We start from the raw sequence: 27,597 nt of genomic DNA, 5'->3' as shown, positions 1-27,597 counted from the left end.
GCGGATCACATGAATGCGGTCATAGCTCATCGAATTGAGCAGGGTCCAGTCACACGCACACTCACTCCGTACTCCTTCCTCTTGTAATCATACCAATCAAAATAGCCGAATCAAAATTCGATGCGCGTCGCATCTATGCAAGCGAATGCAGGTGACAACCTCCGTCACGGGTGGAAGATGGTACCTTCTATTTGGTCGCTTGCGGTGCATAATGTTGACAGCTGATAGGAATTGGGCTAATGGCAGAAAGGTGAGCGAAGAAGATGAAGACAAAGTCTCGGCGAGCACAGCGGGGAGGGTCGGCATAGACCATGGCTCCTCAGCCGCCGTACCCCGACGTGTTCGGTGAGAGCCGCTACTACATCACCAGCGAACACATGAAGGCCTTCAGGGCGAGGCTCTTCAGCGACGCCCGCAGGAAGGACACGGCCTGCTATCACCCGGACGACAAGCAGCGCCTGCTCAGCAGCGACGAGTACTGCTGGCGCTTCATCGTGCACAACAGGTATCTAGCGAGTCCTTATATGTGTGCTCTAAGCTCTAGAACTATGGACGCGCGCTCGCCTGATTGGGGCTGCCATTGCTGACCTTCTCGTGTCTCACTCAGATATCCAGTTGGCAGTTGCTGAACCGAGTGTTGATGAACATACAAAGGATGTCTGGAAATCAGGACCCTGCAGTGTCTAAAAGGGTAATGCCCTGTCTTCTTACCCTTGTGATGAAGTGATGCGACAGGAATAAGAAAACAAAAAGTGAAGGTCGGTTATGGCTGCGCCGTTTCACAGCTGCCGGGAAGCGTCTCTGCATAGCTTGCATGTGACAGCATTTGTGGCCACGCCAGTATTTTATGCGCCTGGAGCACTCAGTTTACCGTGTCAGTTTTACACCGCTCAAGTTGTAGTTGCGAAGCAACCAGTATGTGGAAATAACCGTCAGTGCCCAGCAATGGCGACACCACTTGCAACCTATGCGTACTTTGTTCACCCCTAACCTCAGAGTGCGGTATAGAAGCTGCGTGCTCGTTGGACCAATCAAACGCCGCCCTTTCATGACGTGACTCTGCTCAGCTGCATGTGGGTATGCAGTCATATGGCGAAACGGACTCTAAACTTTTGGCGCCCTCTCCCGATAGGTGCAGCAAGTAGACGACACACTCTGTCGTCTGCTTAGTATTCAGTATTCAGTTCCAGCAAAGGCTTTTTGTAACAGGGTGGTTGCTCCTCTGGGGAGCGTCACAGGCACGATTTAAACGTGTTTAAAAGCTAGCAATGTCTATCCTTAGAATAACACGGCTAACACGTGAAAGTAGATAAACAAAGAAAAATACAGGAAACATAAATACGCAGTTAATCGATGATACAGTCTGGCCAGACGACCACTCCGAGTACGGCGTACGGCACCATACTCTATATAAAAAAAAAAAAAAGAAAGAAGCGCGACTATAGTCCTTTGAGGAGCAAATGCATGCGCTCGCTTCTCTCCCCCCCCCCCCCCCCCCCCCCTTTAGTCTCCTGAAGGACATACAGGGGCGGAAGAAACCGTTAGTCCCTCAAAGTTGAACTCCAAGGACTAGCCGTCCCGCCCTTGCATTTAGACCTCTAACCGTATACCGTTCCCGCATTTAGACCGCTAGGACCATTAGGTCATTGGGACTAAGTGCCAATCCTTTGCATTTGACACCCAGCCGCTAATTTTAGAACCCTTGTTTTTAGTCCCTTTGCACTACAAGTTGTACCCGACAAATTGCACCTCACTGAAGAAATGTGCATCGTGTAGACATACTGGTTGCCCAGTGTCCTGCGATCTCAGAAACAAAGTCTGACAGTTCAAATCTAACGTAGCTTCATTGCCTCGTGGCTACACATCTTTATTCAAGTATGGCCGAAGTCGAATTTTCTAAGCGGCACAATCCACGGCAACGGCACATACTCTTTGCAAATGCGCCAGATTACTGCGGTCTTAGCCAGGTGACGAGCCAGTGAAGTGGGCCTTGAGGAGCTTCCACAAAGGCCAGTGCTGGGGAGAAGGACGCTGTGGAATCTAAAATGGCAATAACCTGCCCAGTTGTGGTCACGATGAAATGAAGTAAACGTAATAAGAGGAAACAAAAAATTAAGGTCGGTTATGGCTGCGCCCATGCACATCTGCTACAAAGCGTCTACGAGGCCGAATTCCAAAGGCGGCACTTGGGTCGACGATGCCTTAGACACCGCGACGTCTGTCCAATGCGGTCGTGGTCCAAAGCACCGTTCTTTTTTGTGCACCGAGAGCTGCTTGCCTATTCGTGAAAGCTTTGAATTATTGGTAACACTACGGCAGCGTGAAATACATAATCACTCGACAAAAAAATGGAGGATAACTCGCTCATCATCCAATGCATGCAGGAGGTGTATACGTGTTGCAACGGTCCATCCCTAAAGGGACACTGTCACCCAACAAAATTTATCTTTTATTTTTTGCCAGGCAATTCATTATGGTGTCAAAAGTGTACCCAATCAATATATTGCTACAGTTACACGCATATTTTAATAAAGTTTAAAAAAAATGCAATGGCTCGAAACCTAAATTCGACGGGAAAGGAAAAATATAGGAGGCGATAGGTGGCTGAAGTCACGTGACTGTCATACGTTGTTTTTGTTTTGTTTTACCAATCAACGTATTTACAGCTTTTTAGAAGCCTAAAAAAATGGGTTTTGTATTTGTTTTATAGTTTTAATGTTGTGTGTGGTGCCTTTGATGACCCGCGACTTCGATTATATTTGGTGGTTGTGAGAAAACGGCACGTGACCACGGAAAAGAGAGTGAGAGCGACTTGAACCGGCTAGTTCTCGATGGTCGGTTTTCGGACGAAAAGAAAACAAATTTCGATACGCGAATTGTTTTCTGGATGATTAGGCTCTCATATGTCATGTACAAATAAAACCCGTGGCGAGCATAAATAGCCTGTCAATGTCCCTTTAAAACATGCAATCTCTTGGCAGCGGAGAAGCGCAATATTAGGGAGTTTTCATAGATCGTTTCCCTATACTCGGCTGTGCTCTTCGCAACAAAGACGTCGCTAGAGCGCATGCCCGTCGCTGGCCTTCACTGCAGAGTTCCGGATCCCATAGCGGGTTCTGGAGAGCGTTGCGGGACGAAAGAGACGATCTACGAAATCTCCCTGTTAGCAGTCGCGTGCTCAATCTACCTTTCAAAGTGATAGCACGAGCTCCAACCAGCAACGCGAAAGTCTGCGCCAACGGGCTGTTCACACCCAGGCCCGCCCGAAGAGTGCTCCGATGGCCGCCAGAGAAGACGGAGAGAAGAGAGAGAGTCACCCTATTACCAGGGGGTGACTCGCTCTTGTGTCTCCCAGATTTGTCCAGACGTCGCTATTCTCACCCCAGAACGTTATAGAAGATTAACTCCTTACTCAAAATTCCTACAAAAGTGAGTTCCCTCTCAATTTTTTATGGTGGCCAAAAGTACGCAATTTGACGTCAGCAGTGATGGAAGTGCCATTTGACCTTTTGGAGCAGGCCTTGTAGCAGGCAAAATGTTGTTTTGGAGCAGGTAGTGGCCCTTTTGGAGCAGGGTCCGGCATGTGTTGGTATATTACTTGAAAATGAAATAATGCTGCATTGCTATATAAAGCCCATCTCTATTATTGGAACACAGCACCTGTCGCCTTTTTAAGACAGGATAATAAAATTCAACAAAGTAAACACAAAAACGCAATTTTTTAAATAAAGTTTATCTGCTCGTCAGGTAAAAAATTACAATGATATATGTCGCACTGAGTTCTGATGGTACAGGATATTTAGTTTTATCAGCCTGCACTTCTTTTAAGGTATCTGCAGCAGCATCAAACAACCCTCACTGTTATAGAATGTTTTAGTTCAGATTAGAGTTGTCTTTCGGGCAGCAGCTTCAAATATTGCGGTATCTGATATTCGCTTCAAAAATTCCGATTCCTTTTCGATGTGCTGGCGAAGTCACGATCGGATCACGGCGAGTTAACCCGTTGAGTGCGCTCCTTGGCATGCACCGATGCGTTGCAGATAAGCAACACCCGCGCAGCAGGCACCGCAGTCGCGCGAGTCGCGCAGTGCTTTGTGCTCCGAAAAGGACGGTAAGGCTTTACCAGCACTACATCCAGAGTTTAGTGCAACTCAACTATACTTCGTTTCAGCTTCGGTGCGAGCGCAGCCGAAGCTACAAGCGCGCGCATGGAGTCCGTAACGGTGCCCACACTGCACGAGCCCACGCGCGAGTCAGGAATGCACAGAGCATTGGGCTCGCGCTAGCTTTGACTTCACTGGTAGCTAGCGCACGGGAACAGGGCGGGCCAACATTAAAAACATTCGCAAGCTCGGCCTTTTTTTTCTTCTTTTTTTTTAAATACGCTGCTCAGCGGGATGGTTCTTCGCTTAGCCTCTGTGGCTATGGTCTCAGATGTTGCTAAAGTTGTTCTTTTCAATGATGATAATGATGATGCGCTTTCGCAGTTTCGGTTTGCGTAACAGTTGCGGCGCGGAAAATACCGCCGTACCGCCACGCGCTCTGATAAGACTTCAATTTTTATTTTTTATTGCTACATCTCATCTCGGCGCAGGCATGGCGCAATTCTTCGGTAAAATGACAATTTGGCGCTACATGTAGCAGGATTGCGTCCTTGGCGCAATTTGGCGCAATTGGCGCAGCACTTCCATCACTGCGTCAGTGCAAGCCATATCTACTAAAAGGTCTCTATTATGGTAAAAGCTGCCGCTGTCAGGGTCTGAAAAACACAGAGATTGTGGAGTTATCCTACATGGCTCCCGCTGTCCCGCAAAGTTCTCCGCAACCCGCTACGAAATCCGGCACTCAGCAAGCAAGGCTAGCGCCGCGCATGTGCAGTAGTGGCGTCTTTGTTCCGGAGAGATAGCCGATGTGGGAAAACGGTCTACGAAAACTTCCTATCACTGGAATTAGGAGTTTCGATCGCTATTATGAGGTAACCAGAACCGGCCTTACCCCACGAAGCGCTCTTAGCGAACTCCTGCCGTGGCGCGCCCTCCCCCCCCCCCCCCCCCCCCCCCGGCCTTTCCTTTTTATACGTCCCTATCTACAAAGATACATCACGTTGTAACTAAACATGTGAGTCGCGGGCCAACACGAGTGTTTTGTCAGACGAGAACCGTATTCCAGAAGCGAAGGGCGCTGCGCTCAAATAAATATAAAACTTGAATTCACCCATGACCTTCACACCAACTCTGACTCTCAAACCGACGCTATTTTCTTAGACTTCTCAAAAGCATTTTATCGCGTTCCCCACACTCTTAGATAAAAATAGTATGGATAGTCCTCCCTTAGGGGAGGAACGGTCTTGTAACCTATGTTCCTTTAGAAAGGGAGAAACTTTCGTCCCTGAAGCAGGGGAGCAAAGTTCCTCCGTCGCTTGCATCTCAATATGGCGGCCCCGAATCGAGCAAATCGAGCCCAATAAGGCTTGACGAGGACGCTACATCTCTTGTACGGGACGAGAACAGCAGCAAATGAAAGCGTAACACGAGCTTTCCGCAAACTGTGTTTATTTCCGAGGCCAGATTCCCCCCACAGGTGCAGAAACTTGCGTTTCGAAAGCAGTTACTCAGTCTTCTCGTCGACAGCACTGCGATGTTAAACGGAGACAACCGATACCCAGTTACTTCGCGCACTTTGCGTCTTACCTTTGGTGTTCCTCGAGTCACAATTCCTTCGTCAACCGCACATCACGGAGAAGGGCAAACTCAATCAGCGAAACCGAAAGCCGCTCTCGAAAGAACAAACTCGAAGCCGCTTTTTATCGCGTAGCGTGAAAGAAGGTTAAATCGCTGGCCACCAGATGGCGGGGTCAAGCAGAGTAATTGCAAGTAGCTAGGCTAGGTGGCGCTAGATACCGCCCAATTCATGTTCTACAAAAAATAATTTACTTCTCTCTCTCAGGCCACTACTGCGCCCGGGGGCCCCCTACTATACACACATTACGCTTATTACAAGCACCAGGTGAACATACATTGAGCACATACAAGGCACACACAAATATCAATACAACGAAACACCACACTAACCCGAACACTATTAGGGATGCCGCGAACTTTTTTCGAATCGAAGTTTCGATGATCGAATCAAGCAGTTCGAAAGGTTCAAAAGATTTCGAATTTTCGATCTTTCAAAATCAAGAAATTCAACGGGAGTCGAATTTTCGAACTTATTAAACTAAGAAGTTCAACGCTTTTCGAATTTTTGAACTTATTACTCTGCGAAATTCGATGCTTGTCGAACTTTCGACCTTGATAGACTAAAAAATTGATGATTTTCGAACTTTCGAACTCCTTGCACTAAAAAGTTCAAAGTTTTTCGAACTTTCGAACATCCTACGCTAAGAAATTCGATAATTTTCGAACTTTCGAACTTATGAATCTAACAAGTTCGAAAATTTTCGAACTCTCGATTTCTGAAAAGTGAAAAGTTCGACGAACTTCGAACTTTTAGGGTTAAAGTTCGAAGTCGTCGAACTTCGAAAGACCGGCGGGCGGTTTCATTTCGATTCAAGCAGTGAGGTACACTCGTAATTTTTTTTTCGCAATTTTACATGGGGTGCCGCATTCCTTGCGAAAGACAATGCCGTTTATTTCGATCATCTGGCATGCTTGGTTTTAGAAAAATAGATTCCCGAAGGAGCGAGGAAGCACGGCAGGTTTTTGACAATTGTCGTTAGTGCTATATTTGAAGCGATCTATAGCCGAAGCTATTTATGGTAGAGATGTTAAACTTTTTAAGCATTATCTATATATAGCCTAGGTGAGTGTCGTCTTAAGATATGATTATTGTTGTTCAAGACGAGTTTCGAATAAATATCCAAACATGTACCTACGGACAATTATGCCCTACACTTTGTAATTTTTTTCGCCTAGATTGTTTGGGTGTCGCATTCAAATTAACACCAGAGACACTACATATCATTACCATCTGTAAAATACAAAATAATGTATTTATTGTTTTTTTTTTCACGTTGAGGAATAAATTAACTCATGGGGGAAGATTTCTAAAACTGTTCAAGTTTAACGCGTCATAAAAAAAAAATTTTTTTTCTTATTTTACGTTTTTGGGACGTGTTTCTTTTGGCCTGTACACATTTTGGTAGGAGAACCTTGTTTCATAGTTCTGGGCCTCTGAATATGCAAGAATACAACACCTCCGGCGGGTTCTTGATAGTTTTTTTTTTCTCTCCAGCTATTTATTTTTGCATTTATTGTTATGTTTATTTATTGATTATTTTTTACCCATGGCACAGTTATTTAGGTCGAAAAGACATAGCTTTGAACTTCCGAGCCACCGAGCATGTGACGAGTAGAGTAGTGCCCCCTCACAACGAGTTTCTAAAGGCTTGTTCACACTGGGCACCCTAGTTCACACATGCAGCGGAGCGCTACAAGCATATCGCTGACCTCGTGCTAAGCACGTGCCGACGGGAGCGTTCACCAGCTTTGTATCGCACCGTCAAAACTGTTGCTCATGGCATACGATAAGTACCTGACGGCACATGAGGAGCGTTACATCAGCGCTTCGCCGCATGTGAGAACCGACCTTAACAGTGACCATCTACGCGATATTTTATGCAGTGAAGAGCGACAGTCTATACATATGCACAAATAATTTCAGATTAAAATAAGCTCGACCATGCCCTCTTCCTCCGTATTGTTTTCTTTTAAAGTCCGAAATATCTGGGAGGGGGGCAGGGGAGAGACTGGAGCTCCCCCCCCCCTTCCCTCCCCCCCCCCCCCCTCCCCCGCCTTTCCTCTTCCGACGCCACTGGTATGGTAGAACGCTCCTCGACCTCAAGTTGCGTCAGCTTCTGTGCTTTTTGCTCGACGTTTCTTTCGCCCCCCAAAAAATAAACCTCCTAAGCAAATACAAACAAAGCAAATTGTCAAGGTGCAGGCGAGCTGGTGTATGCTGATCATGATGCAAAATCCCGTATTTCTTTCGAATTTCATTCCCATGGGAATGAAATTCAGAAGGAATAGTGTAAGAAGAATGAAAAAAGGGGACAGGACAAAGTCTCAAACTCAGTTGAGTTAAGTTTGAGACGTTATTCCTGAGCTGAGTTATCAGCTGAGTTGAGTTTGAGACGTTGTCCTGTCCCCCTTTTTCTGTCTTCTTACACTTTTTCTTTCAAATTTCATTCCCAGTCTCAGGATTTTGCATCATGTACTAACTAAACATAATATATGCCAGCATCACTCGGGCGGCGTTCGATCGGATTACTACCAGCATGCAAGGGGGTAGGGGGGCAGTTTGCCAGATCACTTCAAGGTTTTTGTCAACCTCAATCACCTGCCTGCCCCTGGCCGTTTCGAACTGGATGAGTATCGTTAAACAGTGCGTTCGTAGGATCACTACTTCGTAATGCACGTTAATGACCACCCCGGGCTGGCGGTCACAATTACTGATCTATTGTTACATGTCACTGCACTGGCAAATATTCCAGCACATCCGGGGCACTCGTCGTCTCATTTAATGTCCTGACTAGCTTCGCGCAGTCTAAATATAACACCCGAACTTTTCTAAACCTGATTTCGTGAAAACCAGTGAGGCGTGAAAACGTTATTTGAAACTGAAACTGTGGCGGAACATGAAAACCGGACTTCGAACTGTGCGCACTTGGACTTCAAAAAAATCAAAAACCTTCGAAGTTTTTTTTTTTCGAATTTAGCAGTAAAAGAGAATCGAAACCTTCGAACTTTTCAAACTTTATGTAGAAAGAAATTCGAAATCTTCGAATTTGTCGACCTTTATGTTTTTAAGATTCGAAACGTTCGAAGTTTTCGAATTTTAGATCCTAAGAAATTCTAAACATTCGAATCTCTCAAATTTCAAACTAGGAAAGTTCGAAATCTTCGAATTTATCGAACCTCAAGTAAACAATTATTCGAAATAATCGAACCCGAACTTTTAGAAACCGTGAAAGCTTCGAACTTTTCGAGTTCGAAACCCCACGATTTTGGAAAGTTGCGAATTTTTCGAATTCGAACCTCTCTACGGTCGAAAATATCGAAACTGTTCGAAATCGAACATCAGTTTGGTTTGAAAATATCGAAACCTTTCGAATTCGAACTTAGGGTGGTTCGCGGCATCCCTAAACACTATACCCGTGCGATGCGTTTCCGTCTTTTATACTGGTCGTTTTGAACGTACGGAACTTTTCGGTGACTCCCTAAGCAATAAAAAAATATTCCCAGCATGTTGATTTTTCCCAGCAATGTCATACCTCTGAGAGTATTTCGAATGGCTCAGGGGATGAATCTCTTATTGAAAAGTAAACGCTCGATCATGCCGCAAGTATTTGAAAGCAATAAATCAAGCCGCTCCAATGCGGTTCAAAGCCATGAGTTTGTTTCCCCACACGGCACGTCGTAGCCTGTATTTCTATTGGTTTTTCTATTTGTGCTGTTCGCGCAAAGCTGCAATTGCCATCTTGAATTAATCTCTCTAGAGCGGATACTCACTCAGCTGGAAGTGATGCTTCACGGGCTGAGAAATCGCTTTTCGATCAACTTGAATGCAGTCAAAGCCGCGATTTGCGGCTGGTGTTAAGTGTACGGAGCTACGCCGTGGCGAGCCCGAAAACTTCTAGCGCTCATCCCAGCGCGCCACGGAGGGCAGTTTCTCCAGGAACCGTAGTATATTTAAACAGCAAAATAAAGAATAGCCTTTTTTTTCTCTAGATTTTACCTACTATTGTTTTTTAATGCCGAAATTCCATACTGTAAATGTACGTACTTTCCGTCACGATTTCGTACTGTTCAGTCCTTGCCCCAGAGCGTAATCGCTCTCGGGGACGAGACAATTCCAACAGTCGCATTGGCCACTTTACGATAGGAGCTTCTACTGTTCAGACCAGCGTTCCAACATGACTATCCGCACGTTGATGGATTTCACGTAATCCCTCAAGTGGTATTAAACTTTTTAATGTAAAGCGAAATGTCAACCTGCGACACCCCGCCCCCTCTGATCGCGGCCCGACCAGCGGCATCAATGCCCAACAGTTTACGATCTTATCTTCTTGTTACACCACTGATACGCGAACACACGGTCACATCGGCGATAATTCCTGTCTTCTGTTCACAACCCACAACACTGCCATCACGATGTTGCAGCTATGTTGCTGACACGCACAAACACAGAACCACGTTGAACGCCGGTTGCACTCGGCATCGGAAAACAGAACCGAACTCCGGGGGGAAGGCACCCATGGCAGCCGGCAGCAAAACCTGCCTATCTTGGACGCAGTTCCTGCGGTTTCCATAACGTCGAAAACGTCAACACAGTTCCGCGTGGTTTCGCTACTGTAGTTCCGTGCCGCGTGAGTCCCGCAATCCGGAGACGGCCATCCCCCAGTGTACGTGGCGCTGCTGGCACTGCTCCGGAACTTTGCTGTTTCTAGCGGCTTCGTTTGCTCGTTTGATAAAATTAGTAATAAAAACGTCAATGCAAGCGAAATGTTCTGCACGTTTAGACTAGAAGACGGAATTACAGGCGGCCTTCGCTGCCGCTGAAGCTCAATCAACTCAACAGCTATTTATTAAACAACGTGCGCGGCTTGCTCGAAAAACGAAACCGAAAGACGATGAGTCGGGAGGGCGAAAGCTTTCTCCCGTTTGCCTGGAGAAGGAGAAAAACGTTTAGTGCCTCCCCTTTTCTCGTGTCCGCTTGGGGGCGCGTCGGTAGAAGGGAGGAAGACACGCTGTTGCTACTTTTTTCCTCCATTTTTTCTTAGAGTGCACTGTCGCCTAATATCCAAACTCTCCACTCTTAATTTAGATTTGTTAACACTTTCCTGGACTTGTAACTTGATAACCCTTAGTCAACAATTTGCCGTAACTGGTGATTTTCAATCTTACACTACTGATGTGACCTCTGGAGTCCCACAGGGTACAGTTCTCGGACCCCTTCGTTTTGCTATCTACATTAACGACCTTCCAACAACTGTGCCATCTAACATACGCCTTTTTGCTGACGATTGTGTGTTGTACAGAGACGTCAACATTCAAAATAACTATGACGTTCCCCAGAATGATATTAATAGGGTTTTTGAATGGTGTATCATATGGCAAATGCAATTTAACATCTTAAAACGTCATCTCCTTTTTTTCACTAAAAAGCATTCAGTCACGTCCTTTATATATGCCTTATGGTTCCCCTCCCCTTTGTACTTTCCTACAAGTACCTTGGTGTGCATCTCACCTCTAATCTCTCCTGGGTCACTCATATTAACACTATTTCTGTTGACTTCTCACGCACTTCTTGCAGTCGCTGTGGATCGTCACAATATTCGATCCATTCCAACACAACGAACAACACTACTATTCACAAAGCTGTGAATAATACATCGACATTTCAAAGCTTACAAGGCCAAAACGTTCAATCGTTCACGTTCATCGTCGCCGTTCCTTCTTTTCTTTCCGTTTTTGTCCCGTGCGCACGTGCCAGCGCGGCTTAGCAAACTTCTTCCTTTCTGCTTCTCCTCCCGGTTTGTCCAACGCCAACATACGTTTATTTGACGTTATTTGCAAAACACTCTCCACCGAATGAGTTCGAACCCATTCTAAATTTGAGTTGCTTCTATCGGATAGAGAGATTGTACCGATCGTTTCAGCAACAGTCACCTTTTTCAACGCACGACAATCAACGAATCTTTTCATCCCGACCCCAAAGCACTTCTTAAATCCTGCCTATGTTCCAGTGCAAACGCGGAAGCGGCTCCGTGAGCCGGACAAGCTGTCCAACCTCAATGGGTACGGATTTCCGTTGTTTCCTTTTATAGGCGAATCGGTGCTCTCGCCACGTCTCCCGAAATCTTTAAGAAACTCTTTTCTATGTCTCCAAAGCTGGCGGTGCAGCTCAGGTGACGAAGCGAAGTCTTTTATCTCCGCCACCAGAAGCGCCGTCAGCCTTCGTCCCGTGAGAAAGCTTGCCGAAGCGAGCGACTCGCCATCGTCGATCTCGTTGTAGACAAACGTAAGTGACAGTGAATTTACCACGGCTTCGATCTTGCTCATGACTGTGTGTAATTTTTTGAGTCCAAACATTTCTTACCTATCACCTTTCCTGAGCCCAACTTTTACCGATCGGACGGGTCGCGCGAAGCCTCCCCATATAGCACCCGCTCAACAATACAGCGCCACTCAATATTCGCGTTGGCGAAGTGGTTTTTCACCTCAGGTCAGGGCGTCTTCCAGAGTTCGACAAAGTCTCTGGATGCCGTCTTGAAGGGCAACGCATTGTCTGAGTGCACTACGCGACAGAAACCCCTTCGCGACACGAACCTTCCAAATGCAAGCCAGAAGCTTGTTGTCGAGACGTCCGGGACGAGCTCCATGTGCCCCGTACGCGTGACAGCACAGGTAAACAAAGCGATGTATGATTTACGCTTTAGTTCATTTTTTCGCACGTACATCGTTTCCGGAATTTCTATGCCGATCTCTTCAAAAGGGTCCGCCTGCGTGGTTCTCGCACCCGGCAAAGGTTTCGTGCCTGCTATGGAGCGTTGGCAGGAGTGGCACTGAACCTCTGGCAGGTAACGCAAGCATGCGTTACCTTCTTCACCAATAGACCGATCTCACATCTAGAGAGAGAATATCTTTATTGAAACAGAGAGTTTAGTCTGAGCTTTGCGCTCTAACAGGCTTCTCTGTGGTGGGGAAGGGGAGGGGGGACAGAAAGACGATCGACAAAGGGTCAATGATGATGAGATGAAATGTTAAAATATATACACGCTATAGTATCTAGTTTCAGGATGGGATATGAGAGAAAGATGAGAAAAATAATTAAAGCACTGTCAGCAAGTCAATGTCTTCGAGAAATTTAAAGAGAGCTTTTAGGGCTGTTCGATGTTTCTTAGCAGGCCAAGGTCCGAGAAGCTTTGGCAGATCAAAAGGTCTACAGTCTAGAGCATTCGTAGAATTTTTGTAAACTTTGCGTTCATTTTCATATGCTTGACATGTGAGTAGAATGTGTCTGATGGTTTCCGGCGCACCGCATTTCTCACAGTCCGGAGCCGCGCGTTGTTTTATTTTAAAGCGATAGTTCTTCGTGTACGCACAGTTGAGGCGAAGTCTATGTATAAGAGTTTCTAAATTTCGTGGTAGATCGCTTGGTAGTTGTGTTGTTAATAAAGGGTCTATGTCATAGAGAAATTTGTAGTTAGAATCTGGTGAAAACCAAAGCATCTCACGTGCACTTTTTGCTATTTGTCTTGCCAGAGATGTGCAATCGCCTTTCGTAAAAGGAACCATTCGTGTTGAGATGTGCTGGTGGGCCCTCTTGGCTGATTTGTCAGCGCATTCGTTACCCCGTATACCGGAATGTCCTGGTATCCATTGAAAGGTTATTTGGTGACCGTATTCGAATGCTAGGTGGTGGTACTCAGCTATTTCTAGGGAATAAATCGAATACATTGATTTCTTTCCAATAGGACTGAGCGACTGTAAAGCGCATTTCGAATCTGTAAATAAGGTCCATTTTTGCGGTGGTTGTTGGCATATATACTTGATTGCTTCCTTAATTCCGTGAAGCTCAGCGGCTGTTGATGATGTATGATGGTTTAGACGACAAGATCTTGCAAGAAATCTCGATGGAACGAAGAATGCTGATGATGAAGTCGTCGCCGTTCTTGAGCCATCGGTATATATGTGCGTTGTTCTAGTGTAAGTTTCATATATGTAACTCATTACAAGTTGTAGCATAACTAAGCTACTCTGTTGGCGCTTTGCGAGGATTCCGGGGATGTTTAGTTTAATATCCATTTTTCGAAGCGTCCACGGAGGTATTTTGGAGTAGTCAGTAAAAGTTGCCTGCTTTGGAATATTGTCAATATTTCGACCTAAAGTATCCCCATAGCTGGAGTTTGGACGTTTTATGTGTATTTTAGAAAGATGGTGATTCTTATGCTGAGTTTTATGGCGTAAATGAATTCGTACTATTTCTTGTTTTTGTAATACTTCCAAAGGAAGGCATCTGGCTTCTGCTACCGTGCCAGGTCCAGATGAACCTCTTGGTAGACCAAGGCAGATTCGAATGCATTTGTTAAGCGTACCTTGAAGCTGTCGTTTACTCGTTAGGCTTATATTTGTTAGGTGTGGAATAGAGTGCCTTATTAGTCCTTCAAACAGAGATTTGTACAGTAGAAGCATTGATCTGCAGTTACATCCCCAAGCTGTTCCTGCAAGGCAGCGTAGAACATTGGTTGCTCCCGTGATTCGCTTTTTTAGAGAATTAACTTTTTTCGTCCATGAGAGATTTCGATCAATGTTGATCCCTAGAAATTTATGTACTGTGACGTAAGGAACTGTATGTCCGCCTAAAAAGATCGGATACTCTTTCCTAGATTTCTTCGTAAATGCCATGGCAACTGTTTTCTTGGGAGAGATCTGGAGGCCTTTGGAACCTAGAAAACTTGCCAATATATGGAGAGATTTTTGCAACCGCAGCTTTACAGTTAGCCTAGAGCGGGAAGTAGACCATACGCAGATGTCATCAGCGTATATGCTAATACTAACTCTTCGGGGAAGATGCTTTTTTAATGCTATCAGTGTGATGTTGAATAGAGTGGGGCTTAGTATTGCACCCTGAGGTACTCCTTTGACAACATCAAAATAGTTGGAACTTCCTTCTGAAGTATCAATGTAAATTTTTCTGCACTTGAGATAATCGTATATCCATTTATAAATGCGTCCTCCAAGTCCTAGATCTGCGAGAGCCATTAATATTGCCTCATGCTGAACAGAATCAAATGCTGCTGTAATATCTAAAAACAGTGCAGTGGTCGTGTGACCTTTGGCTCTACCTTCTTCGACACTCGTTGTAAGATCAATGATCCAGTCTGTAGATGACCGTCCGCGGCGGAAGCCATTCATTTGCTCTGAATAACATTTGTTTTGTTCTAAAAACCATGAAATTCTACCGAGTACCATTTTTTCCATTAGCTTTCCTATACAACTCAAGAGTGCAATGGGTCGGAAAGATTCGAGACTAGTGGGCGGCTTACCAGGCTTCAAAATCGGCACAATCTTCGCAATTTTCCACTCTTGTGGTAAGGCTCCTTTGATCCAGGAATTGTTGTAGTATTCAAGAAGTCTGAGTTTGGAATGTTGGGATAGGTGTGCCACGGCGTTATACGTAATACCATCTCTACCTGGCGCTGAATTATTTGCACCTTGAATTGCTGCATTTAGCTCATTAATAGTGAAGAGCAAATTTAGACTTTCGTTTGTTGCAGCAGGTGTGGTAGGTCCCGGAGTCGAGATAGTACTACTATGTATGCCACCACTTGTTAGGAAAGCGCAGTAATTGTTCGCAGTATCGACTTCACTTTGATTTTCACGTAGTGAGAGTGCTTTAAATGGATATCGCTGCTGGGGGCTTCTCCTTAGACCTCTGATAATTTTCCATATGTATGTAAATGACTTACGAACATCGAGATTTCTACATATCTCCCTCCACCTCTTTTTTGCTAATTTTTCGAGATGTCTCCGAATGTGTAATTGTGCCCGTCGTGAAGCTCGCATATCTATCGGGTCTTTTGTACGAAGAGCTTTCCGCTCTGCTTTCCGTCTTAAAGCACGTAGTCTTAAGTATTCTTCATCGCATGCATTTTCAACCTGACGCACAAAGGAAAAAAATGTTGCCTCAGTAAGGGAATATGATAAAGTTGGAATTAATTCATCATCACTTGTCGCAGCTGTTATGCCTTGGTTTACGATTTCTCTATATTTGCCCCAGTTGATGGATTGTAGTTGCTTCTTCCCTGAGGGTATTCCTTCTAATGCCATGAGTATTGGATAATGGTCACTTTCTCGCGTTTCAAGGTCCGTGTGCCAGGACATTTTGTTCAAGAGGTCACTGGGTGCGAAACAAACATCGAGACAGCTTCCTGATTTCGCATTTTTTTAGAAATGTTACACTTCCGTCATTAAGACAGAGAAGCCCATATTTTTCCATGAGGTCGGCAAGAGCTGTTCCTCGTGACGTTGTTTTTCTGCTGCCCCAAAGTTGATTGCGGGCATTGAAATCTCCACAGACGACGTGAGGGGTTGTAGTAGTTTGCAAAATTTGATCAAGTCTTCCTGAATCGAAAGGGACATTCGGTTGGATATAGGCTGTGATTATAGTCAGTTTGGTTTTCCCAAGTCCTACTGTGGCACAGACATATTCATTTGTTGGATGGGGAGCAATAATGTGCTCGACTACTGTAACGTCAGTTCGACATCCGAGAAAGAACCTACTTTGCTCCCCGCCTCACAGCTAGTTTGAGTACGCCACCGCTGCCGACATGCATCGTGGGAGCTGTAGTCTTTCTGCACGCGCGGCAAACCTGCTGGAGGTCTGCGCGAGCAGAGCACGAGGCGGCATGAGCTATCTCGTGAACTGGCGTCTGCCTCCTACAAACTACAGTTATGGCTGCGTCACGCATGCGTGGAACGCTTGGTAAGATCGATTTATTGTCTTCCGCGGATGATCCAGTACCTCTCGCGCAGCTGCATGACAGTGTCTCGTGACACCTCGTGCATCATCTGTCGGTGAGTGTCGATCGTCAGCAAGGTGCAGTACCGATACGCTCGTTGTTCAACACGATGGGTTCACGTTCATCACGAGTCAGGTTTGTTGATTGGATACGGCCTTTGATCCGATGCACTCCCTCTTGGTCGACAAATGCGTGGAAATTTCGCAAGGCTGAGCCAGGTGCACTGCCCTTTTTCCAGCGGCACAACGAATCTCGGAGGCTAACACCGAGCTTTGTGATTTCTTTATCCAGAGGGTTTGTGCTGCTTGAAATTCCTCGGCGCTCAGCGATCTAGTCCTTTTGATTGATGATCGAAGGTTATGTACAAACCGAAGCATCCAGGCTCCTGTTTGGTATAGTCTCAAAGCTGAACTGAATTTCGAGATGTCGATCAACTCCACGGACCTGTCAGGTACTAAAGCGACTGCAGCCGTCAAAGCTTTTTTTTTTTTTTTTTATTTATTCATTCCCTCAGAGCCCGAAGGCATTATAGAGGGGAGTGGACACACACATCTAATTGCACACAAAGACAAACAGTAATTAGGCGGGTAAGCATAAAAATCCAAAAACAGAACATTGTTAAAACAAAACACTGTCAACCAAAATCAAAAAAATATTCGCAAAGTGCAGCTTTGAATCCGGCATTCTCGGCTATGCTGGCAACAGGTGCGGGAAGGCGATTCCAGTCCAGTGATGTCATGGGTATGAAAGACTGATGAAAGCTTGAGGTGCGACACTGAGGGATGCCAACTTTATTTTGATGGTCGAAACGTGATGAGACGTATGATGGTTGTGTTAACAGATGCTGACGAAGATTTGCATTGTGGTGGTAAATTTTATGAAATAAACATAGACGAGATATTTTTCTACGTAGGGAGAGGTCAGACAAGTTTAGGGTAGTTTTCATTGCTGTTACGCTAGATGTGCGATGATAGTTATGCAGTATGAAACGAACAGAACGGTTTTGAGCAGCTTCTAATGATAATGCAAGCGTTATACCGGGGTCCCAGATAGCGGAAGAATACTCAAGTTTGCTGCGGACCAATGATTTGTAAAGAAGTAGTTTTAAGGACAGCGGGGCAAGAGAGAAGTTCCTTTTTAGAAAGCCCAACATGCGGTTAGCGTTTTTAATTATATATTCAATATGAATGTTCCATGAGAGGTTGTTAGTGATATGAACACCAAGATATTTAAATGAGGACACGGATTCCAGCTCAACAGTTCTTATATGGTACGAGGGACAGGTGTTATTTTGACGTGATACTCTCATGGATTGGCACTTGTTAATATTGAGTTCCATTTGACATTTATCACACCAACGAGAAATATTGTCAAGGTCAGACTGGAGTGCAAGAACGTCAAAATCGTTAGTTACTTCAGAATAGATGACACAATCGTCTGCGAAGAGACCAACTGAGGATGAGATATGCGAAGGAAGGTCATTGATATATATTAAAAACAAAAGAGGGCCGAGTACTGAACCCTGGGGGACACCAGAAGTCACAGGAGAGGGGTGCGAGTTAATGCCATTAACATGAACAAATTGAGAACGGTTAGTTAAAAAGGCGTTGATCCAAGTCAAAACATGAGAGTCAATGTTCAGTTTACTGAGTTTATACAAAAGGAGCCTATGTGAAACCTTGTCAAATGCCTTAGAGAGATCTAAAAAAATGCAGTCAACCTGAGATGAACGATCGAGGCAAGCGTGAAGGTTATGCGTAAGTGTTAATAACTGAGTTTCGCATGAGAACAGTTTTCTAAAGCCATGTTGAGCAGGAGAAAAGAATGTATGGGAATTAAGAAAATTAACGAGATGCGAATAGATTATGTGCTCTAAACTTTTGCAGGGGACACTTGTTAAGGAAATTGGGCGATAATTACTTGGGCTGGATTTGTCACCACCTTTATGGATAGGAATCACCTTCCCCACCCTCCAGTCCTCGGGAAGGCTTCCGAGTTCGAGTGATTGCCGAAATAGCTTTGTTAAGATAGTAGAGGAATACATAGTTGTGTTTTTGAGAAACTTCGAGTTATTATTATCAATTCCACACGATGACGATAGTTTAAGGTTAGCGATGACTTTCACTATACCGGCACATTCTATATCAATGGAATTCATAGCACAAATATTGTATTCATAAACATCCGGATAGGAATTAGTGGTTACATTCGAAAATGATTTTGTGAATAATTCGTTTAGCACAGCTGCACACTCATTCGCCGCTATCGTCTCATCATCCTCGTTGTTCAGCACTACGTCAAGCCTCTCAGAAGGGTTTACGACGTTCCAAAATTGTTGAGGGTTGTTGCGCAACATAGTGGGTAGGGTACATTCGAAAAAACTGCGCTTGGCTTCGGCAATAGACGTTTTATACACTGCTGCAGCAGAATAATATGCTGCCCAACGATGCTCTGCATTGGGAAACACGGATAACTTTGCAGCACGAAACATTCTTTTTTTCCTATTGGAGAGCCTTCTGAGCGTCTGGTTGAACCATGGGGAGTGAGTGTAATTACGTACAGTTCGTACAGGTATATATCTATTTGTAAGGGAGGCAACTTTTTCTTTGAACAACATCCAATTATCCTCAACAGAACGCTCAGAAAAATTACGCAGATAATCGCTTAAAAAAGTACCCAATTCATGATTAATAGCTCCAAAATCCGCTCGGGCATAGTCAGATATCCGTTTTACTTGCACTGGAGAGCGACACACCGGAACAACAAAATCAAAGTGGAGCAATGAATGATCACTGAGACCAGGTAGGTACGTGAGAGACGATATAAGCTCGCGTGACGTCGTCAGCACGAGGTCCAGCACCGTGGCCGAAGAACAAGTAACCCGAGTAGGCTGCGCAACAACTTGAGTGAAGTTAAAATCGGCGCACAGATTTATGAAGTCATTGGATTCTGTGGAAAAGGTACTTAAACAGGGGCCGTCGTTTGACCACGTAATGTTCGGATAATTAAAGTCTCCTAACAGTAAGACTGGGACGTCAGGGAAACGGACTGTGACAGCATTCACGACGTCATGAAGGTCAGACACAAAGGTAGAACTTCTCGAAGGAGCACGATAGCAAACGCCCAAAACATATTTACGATGATTTAAACAAAAGCAGATCCACAGGATCTCCAGATTCGTGGCAACGTTTACAAGAAATGAAGAAACATTATCAGCCACAGCAATCATAACACCGCCGCCACTTTTATCAACTCTATCTTGCCGATAGATATTAAACTTCTTTTGACAGTGCAAAATTTCACTGTTACAAATCTTACTTGTCAGCCAAGTTTCTGTCAAAACAACAAAACTAGCATTTGATGAGTCAATTATTGAACAAAGGTCGTCCCGTTTATTGATGACACTCCTAATATTTGTAAAAAGAATCGAGAGTTGCGCAGAGGACGATGTCTGAATAGGGCCACCACCCCTCGCAACATGCTACAATGTAGGTGCTGCATGACTGGCATTTTGAGTTTGGTTATTTACAGCGATAGTGGGTGCAGACACGCCGCCACTGCGCAGGTCTGCTTGTCGTACACTATTGGTAAGCGGATCATAAAAGTAGCTTGTTTGGCCAATAAGAAGTTTGTTGTACCGGAGTTTGAAGGTTGCATTTTGAGATGTTCCGAATTGAAGAAGTTTCTTTCTTGCCTGTCGTGTCGCCAGACAGAAATCCTCGTTCACTGTAGTCCCGGCGTTTTTCAGCGTCGAACGGAACGATAAAACCTTGTCTTTTAGTTTGTACGACGCGAATTTCACGATAACCGGTCTGCATCGGTCGTCCGAGAAATATCCCAATCTATGGGCACGATCGATGCTCTCCGAGGTTATCTGGGGGTCAACTGTACGAGATAGAATTTCAATAATTTTACTTCCTGTTTGTGCCCACGTCTCCGACCTTGAATCCCCTGTTACCCCGTGAAAAATTAGGTTTTCGCGTCTCGACCGATCTTCGAAGTCATCCAAGCGACTTTGCAAAGACGCGTTGTCTTCTTGCACAGATTTGATTACTTCGCGTGCCTCAGTGAGTTCTTTCCGGATATCAGTTGTTACCGACTCAACAGAATCAATTCTTCGGTCAATTACTTCAATTTTACTTTCGATTAGTGTTTGGTTAGCTTTGATTTCGTTAACCGTCTGAATCAGGCTACACTGGCCCTCTTCTATCTTGACTGAGCGCGTCGAAAGATCCTGGAGAAGCTTCGGCATCTCAGCGAACTGTTTTGCCTGAGCATCCGTCATCGGGCCCGGGTTAAGTTCGACGTCCCCAGCCAACAGCAGTAATACATAGCGTACGGAGTAAGCACAGTCGGCAACAATACATAATAACAAGCCAGGGCACGGCAGCACTACAAGGCAAACGTAATTGCTCTTGAATTCGAAAAAACGCTTCTTACTAACCTGCATGACAACAAGGAAGTGGTTAGACGACATGTTGCGTGCGTTGCCGCCGTGCTTCCCACGGCAAGCTCTCCTCGAGCTTGTCGTGGGAAGCACACCACCAATTTCTTTGGGCCAATCGTTCGCTGGAAGATGTAACCAACTTGGTCCGGTCCACCAGAGTGAAGCAGAAAGCAGTCGATTAGCTGTCGACCCTCGGGTCATCGAATCTGCGTGATTATCCTTACCCGGACAGTGGTGCCACTTTGCGTCCTCTGAGTTTCTTTGCATCTTTAGGGCTCGGTTTTTCACAAACATATTCTATCTGGATGTCTCTCCTCTTGTCTAGTGCATAGCCATAATCGAATCCGTCCAAAAGTGAACCTCGCTCACCTGGATTTCGAGCATGATCAAGCTTGCCATGAGCTCCAGTCTCCCCGCATGTTCCTAGCAATATTGTCCCCTTCTTTGTCCCGATGTCATTAGTTGAGGAAAGAAAAATAATCGAGCCACAGGCGGAAGTGCTGGCGTCCGAGAACACATGCAACGTTTTGGTGGATTATGATGCCGCTCAGTACGCTTTCGTTGCACCTGGGTACGTTTATCTGCCCCAGTTTGGTGAACTCGTCAAACCAGCTGTCCTAGTCTCCCATCACTTCTCCGGGCAGTGCATCATCCCAAAGCAGGTTCCGCTTCCAGATCTCCTGAAACAAGATCTTGGCAGGCACCACGAAAGGGGAGAGGCAACCGATTGGGTCGTAGAGGCGCGCCGTGGTCTGGAGTACGAATCGCCTGGTGGTGCTGCGTTGACTGATAAATTCGACCACCTGTTCTGTTGTAAACGACAGCTTGTCTTCCTTGGACAACCACGTTATACCTAGAACTTTAAAAGCTCCCGTCAGCTGTCCATGGGCTTTCTCTTCGGAGCCGTTGTCCTCCAGCATTTTCTTTAGAACCGCGCTATTGCAGCCTCACTTATGAACATTCATTCCAGCTGCTCCAAATATTTCGATCGCCTCGAAGTAGAACCGCTGGGCCGTCTCCTGATTCCCTGTGCCGGTCAAAAGGTCGCCAACATATACTGACTTTTGTTTCCAGATTTTCTGCTGCTTGTGGGAGCTGGCTTTCCAAAACTTTGGAATGGTGCTGTGGGGTTGCTCCCAATAGGAAAGGACTGGATGCGGTACCGAAGGTTACCCTTGTCATACGCCGGACTTCGACTTCTGGGGTAGGCTGATCTAGGTTGTGGAGATTCGGCTGCCTTCCCCCGCGCCGACCCTTCGGGCCCCAAATCCCGGCAGAAGTTTAACGCGCCCTGCCTCCGAGGTACGTCATGCCTCGGGCAGGGGGGGGGGGGGGGGGGGGGGGGGGGGAGGAGGGAAAGGGAACTTTGGCGCAAAGCGGAGGCTGCCATGTTAAAACCGCTTACGTTGACAGCATAGGTTTTGCAGCGAAGAAGTTGCTGCCATATACGGCGGACTGAGTTTTACTTTTTTTGGTTTGGAAAGAGAATATATTGCTGTGTTACATAAATCCTCCTGCATTCATTAAGTATATGGTTCGTTACATAAATCATCCTGACAACGAAGTTTAATTTTATTTGTCTTGTTTACTTGGTTTGAAACCCTAAGGACGGGTTTTTGGCGACTTATTGCTTCCATCATTTTGGAGTATGCAAAGCAGTTATCTCGCTGCTCTGGTTTCGGTTACGAAAGCAAGAAAAACGCTCGTAGTTCCCGCCCTCAGTACGCGTTGGACACCTCCCACACTTTGACACCGGATAACTGGATAAACAAGGATGTACATTTACTTCAGAGGTCACTTTCGCCGCTTCCTCACCGTCGAGCAGCCGGATCAGCTGGCGGCAAGCCGTGGATGAAAGGCTGGAGCATCAACAGCCTAGAGCCACTACAACAGCCCAAGTGCACTCAGTGCCGATGCAGGCGACGCGGGCTTCTGTCAACCCAGGAGCGGACCCAAGAAGGGGGGGGGGGGGGGGAGCGGGGGCGGCCGCCCCCCCCCCCCCCTCTCCAAACAGTCGACCCCCCCCCCTTCTCGGAGAGAGATGTCACCAAGGGTGGATCTTCCGAAATAAAACCGTCTACCGGCCTGCCAGGTGGTAGAAGGCTCGATACTCAAGGACGAGGGTTTGAAATAGGGTAGGTCGCACCCTAGCAGGCACACTTGTACTCTGAACTTGGAGAACCACCCCGTCGCTTCAACCGAGACTGAAATGCGCGGCGGCGGCTTCAAAGCACGGCTTAGAACCAAAAGTCGGCGAAGCGGCGCACATCTAGGGGCCGTCGGCGCAGTGTAGTTCTGCGGCGGTTCAAACAAAAGGCGCAACCGGAGTCCTGTTTATCTTGCTTTAATTTTTCCCTCCCCACCTCCTTCCCTAAAAAAAGAACAAAAATAAACAAAAAAAAACGCAGTTCCGGATTTGCCCTTGGGTCAACCGGTAGCCCAGCACAAACCGTCAACGTTCCAGCTCTTCGTCATGACAGGGTGTTGCAGAGAGCAGGGTAAAATACAACTATACGAACCACCGAATCAAATGCACTGTTATCGAAAATCTTGGCTTGTGATTGCGCCTTTGTAGATCAACTTATTCGTTTTGCTGGAGAGACGCAACCGACAGGCATAACAAAATCGTTTGCGTATTCCGCATACCACGCAAAAGCACTTACCTAGTCACCTTGCGAAAAGCGCGAAACACGGAGTCCGCACCGCCCTGACCTACCAGTCTTTTACCTGCTTTAGTGCAGTTTGTACCTGCTAGTATAGGTATGTCTACTGAAACTGCAACTTAAAACTAGGGGCAATGCCAGAGAGAAAAGAGACAAAGTTGGGAAAGCATGCTCGCTGTCCTCAATTTCTGAACTCTCAAGTGATTGTACCATAATAAATTCACCAACACCTCTTTCCGAAATGAAGAAAAAACGCTATGTTCACTACGCAAAAAATGGTCTCACTTCATGCATCCGTAGGCAGGTAGGAAACGTTGCCATAATTTATTCACACCGCATGATGAGCGCAACAAACCCACACGAGATTTACAAGAAAATATCGGTGGTGACTTAAGTTTCCCTGAAATTCTGAATGACCGGTCGCTTGCAGGACCAAATCATCTACTCGGGCGGTGTGCGTCGCTGTGCAAACGCCAACAAAACGAAGCATAAAAACAGCAGGTCTAGGACAATAACCAGGAGTCCATCGTTCAATTAAAACGACGCAATTTTGCTGAAAACGCCCGCAGCTTTTTACTAACGGTATGCGTCGAGAATCGTCCACATTTTGAAACGGAACGAAGGAAAATTTACTTTTAAAAGCGCTCGCTGCGTCCTCCTGGACCAGCTGGACCAGATCAGCTGACGACGACAGAACTGAACCCGTTGAATTTCAACCCCACAACAACCAATTTACGCTTCGTGTTTGTATGGGATTCTACCTCCAAGCACCGCACCACACACCACGAACGTTTCAACTTTTTGTCGCATCGCCGAGTTGCACCAAACAGAACGAGATCGCCGAAGTCAACGGAGCGCAGTCGTGGACCTTGGCTTGTGGTTGCGCACTCGTGGACCCTGTGACTCCCTTCGCTTTCAAAGCACACACGACGATTACGAATGATATCTTCCGTCTTCCGGGACCATCACAGGGGCACTTCTTCGGTCACGCCTTCGCTACATGTGCTCGCAAACCGCGTCAAACCAAAACAATACCGCCGCCTTGTTGATGTGCTTTGTTGCTAGATTTTCTCCGACCAAACAAAAACGAAAGCAAACCGGCTCTAGCTCCCAGCGTACATCGGCGTTGCGCCGTGGCCAGATTTTTTTCTTCAGCTCTAACTTAAAGATGACCTACAGATGCAGCAACACTGGTCTCAAGTTTTAACTTTGCGGCCCCCACGGAGCGCCGTAAATTCTGAGGAGGGTGCATTGGAAGCGGCGGCCATGGGGAGCGGCCATGGCCTCGCGTACCAGAACGTCCGGCTACACCGCTCCCCTAGCCAACTGACGTCACGTGACTGGCTTTAAGGAACAAAGGACCCAAGGCTTGAAAAGGGGAGGCGGGACAAAGAAGTCCCTCTCTCGGACGGCGGTTCTCGCAAACGGCGGACAGCAAGCTTGCAGCTGTGGCCGGAGACGAGGACGCTGGCGCGGGAATCGATGGGGACACGGACGATGGCGCGGGGAGTGCGGGTGCCTCGTCGAGTGGCGGACTCGACGAACGGACCGAACAGCGACCCTGGACGACGACGTCCCCATGACGCGGTGTGGACGGCCACCGCTGGGACTTGGAGAAGCAGCAGTGGCAGCGAACTTTCCCCAGGCCTCGCTGATTGCCGTTCCCCGATCCCGAAACCCAACAGGCAATAAGTGAGTCAGTAAACCCTTTTACCGAGAGCGAAGTATTGTTGTGTCATATTCATCCGGAAGCAGGGTCTGAGGGAATTAGAGTTAGAAGCCCGCAAGTTGAGGCGACTTTTTATACCAGTGAAACCGCAACGCGTAGGGTCTTCCTCGTGTACACTGATCTGAAGAAAGCCTTCTCGATATCTGCAATTAGCGCTTCCCGATATTTCCTAAACCTCAGGAGTAGAGCCACCAGGTCTGGATTCAGGTTCGGACCGCTTTCAAGGTTGTTGTTCGATGATCTGGAGTTCGGTCCGTGTGAAGACGCGTCGAACATGATGCTCATTTTTGTCGTGCTGCTACCCTCTCGCAAAACAGCTTTGTGGTGGCATATAATAAACACGCCCTTCGGGGCCTTTTGTGTGTTTAACCTTCTCAGCTAGCGTTATCTTTGAATTGCAGTAGGGTGTGCCATTGTGTTTGGACTTTGAGAAGAAACATTCGAGGCCGCACACAGCACTATTCAGAGCCGCCGCAAGAGAGATTCCTGGCTTGTCGTGATTTGTAGGCATCTTCCGCGCGTCGCGCTTGGTGAAATGGGGGTGTAGATTTACCATCACGGTGCGGGACTGTGAAGTCATTTGAAAGAAAAGATGCACCCGAAGCGCCGAGTGAAAGGCACGTGCACAATGGCGAAAGACTGAGCGACGCCGCCGGAGAACACACATAAAAATCACACGGACCGGGAAACACGCCAGTCGCTGGCGCGAACGTCGAAGCCCCCAAAAGTGTTTCGAGCGATTGCCGAGAAGGCGCGCCTCGATCGTGGCCAAACTCTGAAAAGGGCGAATTATTTTGAGTCGACGTGGTATTTCCGCGAATGTAGCTACGTTCTTTTTCGCTCCAAAGTAAAATTGTTGATGGTAACTCAAATGCTAAGATATTTACTGATCCTATTACGACACCCAAGTAGTGATCTTTAGCGGGGAAATCTCACTCGTCACATTGTATAAAAAATCGAGTCCTTATACGAGTCTTTTTCGTGACGAGTATTCCGGAATGGCAATACTTTCTCGAACGAAATATCCTGTGACGAGTCGGCCCACCGGACTAGATCACCTATCGCCAGTTGGCCTGTGCAGTGACGACTGGACTTGTGACGAGTTCTTGTGACCCGCCTTAATGTTTGCGTCATACATAGGGTGACCAGACGTTCCGTTTTGGCCGGGACAGTCCCTTTTTTGAGGTCCGCTCCTGATTCTTTTTCCCCCATATAACTGCGTCGACTTTTACAACCGAGTTTTGCAGGATAAAGTCCTGCTTATGAGACTTCAGTCGTCGGCAAAATACGCCCACACCAACGAATGACCCAAAGCAGGACCTTCCAAATGAGTGAATGCAACTGAACTGTGAGTGTGACTGGCTTAGTGCACTATGGTGACGATTTAAAATTAGAGTAGATATTTCCATTAAATTTTTTCTTCCAATCTTAATCTTTAGTACACCCCCGCCCGCTGGAATGTCCCGTTTTCTACCTTGAGGAATATTGCCGACGTGGTCATATACGTATTCATGATTCGGACACTTGTACACAGTTCTTGTACGACCAACGAAAGGAGCGTCATACAAGGCAGACTGTCTTGTACGATGTATTAGTCGTCTGACCGCGGCCCTCTGAGTTCCGGGTTTCATTCTCGCATGTCAATCACAAAGTTTGGTCCATCGTGGAAGAAGTGTAGCGTGCTATCTGAAGTACGTTTATTTATCGCGGACAAACTGATGCGTTCTGAAAAAAATATATGGTCATAAAATAACTCTTAGAAGTTATCGCGTTGTTCATATATTGCATTCTAAAATGTTATTCTAGGATGCAAATTGTTAAAAAACCTGCAAGATTTTTTTTTTGGAAGTCCCTGTTTCGAGGCGAAAAAGTAATTCATCGCCCATTTGCCTTTCTAGTGCTTTAGAGGACGATAAGGTTTGCGGCGAAAGAGTTGTTCACGAGCTGAAAGAGTTCTTAGGACGTCGAAGAACCTTTCAAGAACTGAGTTTTTTTTGTTTGTTTTTTTAGAGTATGGGCTCAAATTTAATTGATATCTGCATGACTCTAACTTAATACTTATTCTTGAAGTGCACTTTTCGAGACGGTACTATGCTATGTGGCATTCCACCCTGGCATTCTGGGGATGCACTTTTAGAGTGACCTTAGTCACCTTTTTTGTATTCCGAACTGGGACTTTTCTTAGCTAATTTATTACTAAATTAGTTCAATATTATTTCTAGATCTCAGT

At 46.1% G+C, this 27,597-nt stretch overlaps 1 protein-coding gene across 1 annotated transcript in view; it reads left to right on the top strand.

The window, feature by feature from the left end:
* Positions 1 to 311: 311 nt before the first annotated feature.
* The window catches only part of LOC120844380 (motile sperm domain-containing protein 2-like), a 44,029-nt gene continuing 16,743 nt past the window's right edge, over positions 312 to 27,597 (top strand). Inside the window, exon 1 of the mRNA XM_040216143.1 lies at positions 312 to 505. Coding sequence (XP_040072077.1) covers positions 312 to 505 — 194 coding nt within the window. The remainder of the gene's footprint in view (positions 506 to 27,597) is intronic.

Source organism: Ixodes scapularis, unplaced genomic scaffold (assembly GCF_016920785.2).
Source record: "Ixodes scapularis isolate PalLabHiFi unplaced genomic scaffold, ASM1692078v2 PGA_scaffold6__148_contigs__length_123643588, whole genome shotgun sequence".
Classification (NCBI taxonomy): Eukaryota; Metazoa; Arthropoda; class Arachnida; order Ixodida; family Ixodidae; genus Ixodes; species Ixodes scapularis.
Note: the sequence above shows the minus strand (reverse complement) of the source record. Positions and strands in the feature narration are given on the sequence as shown.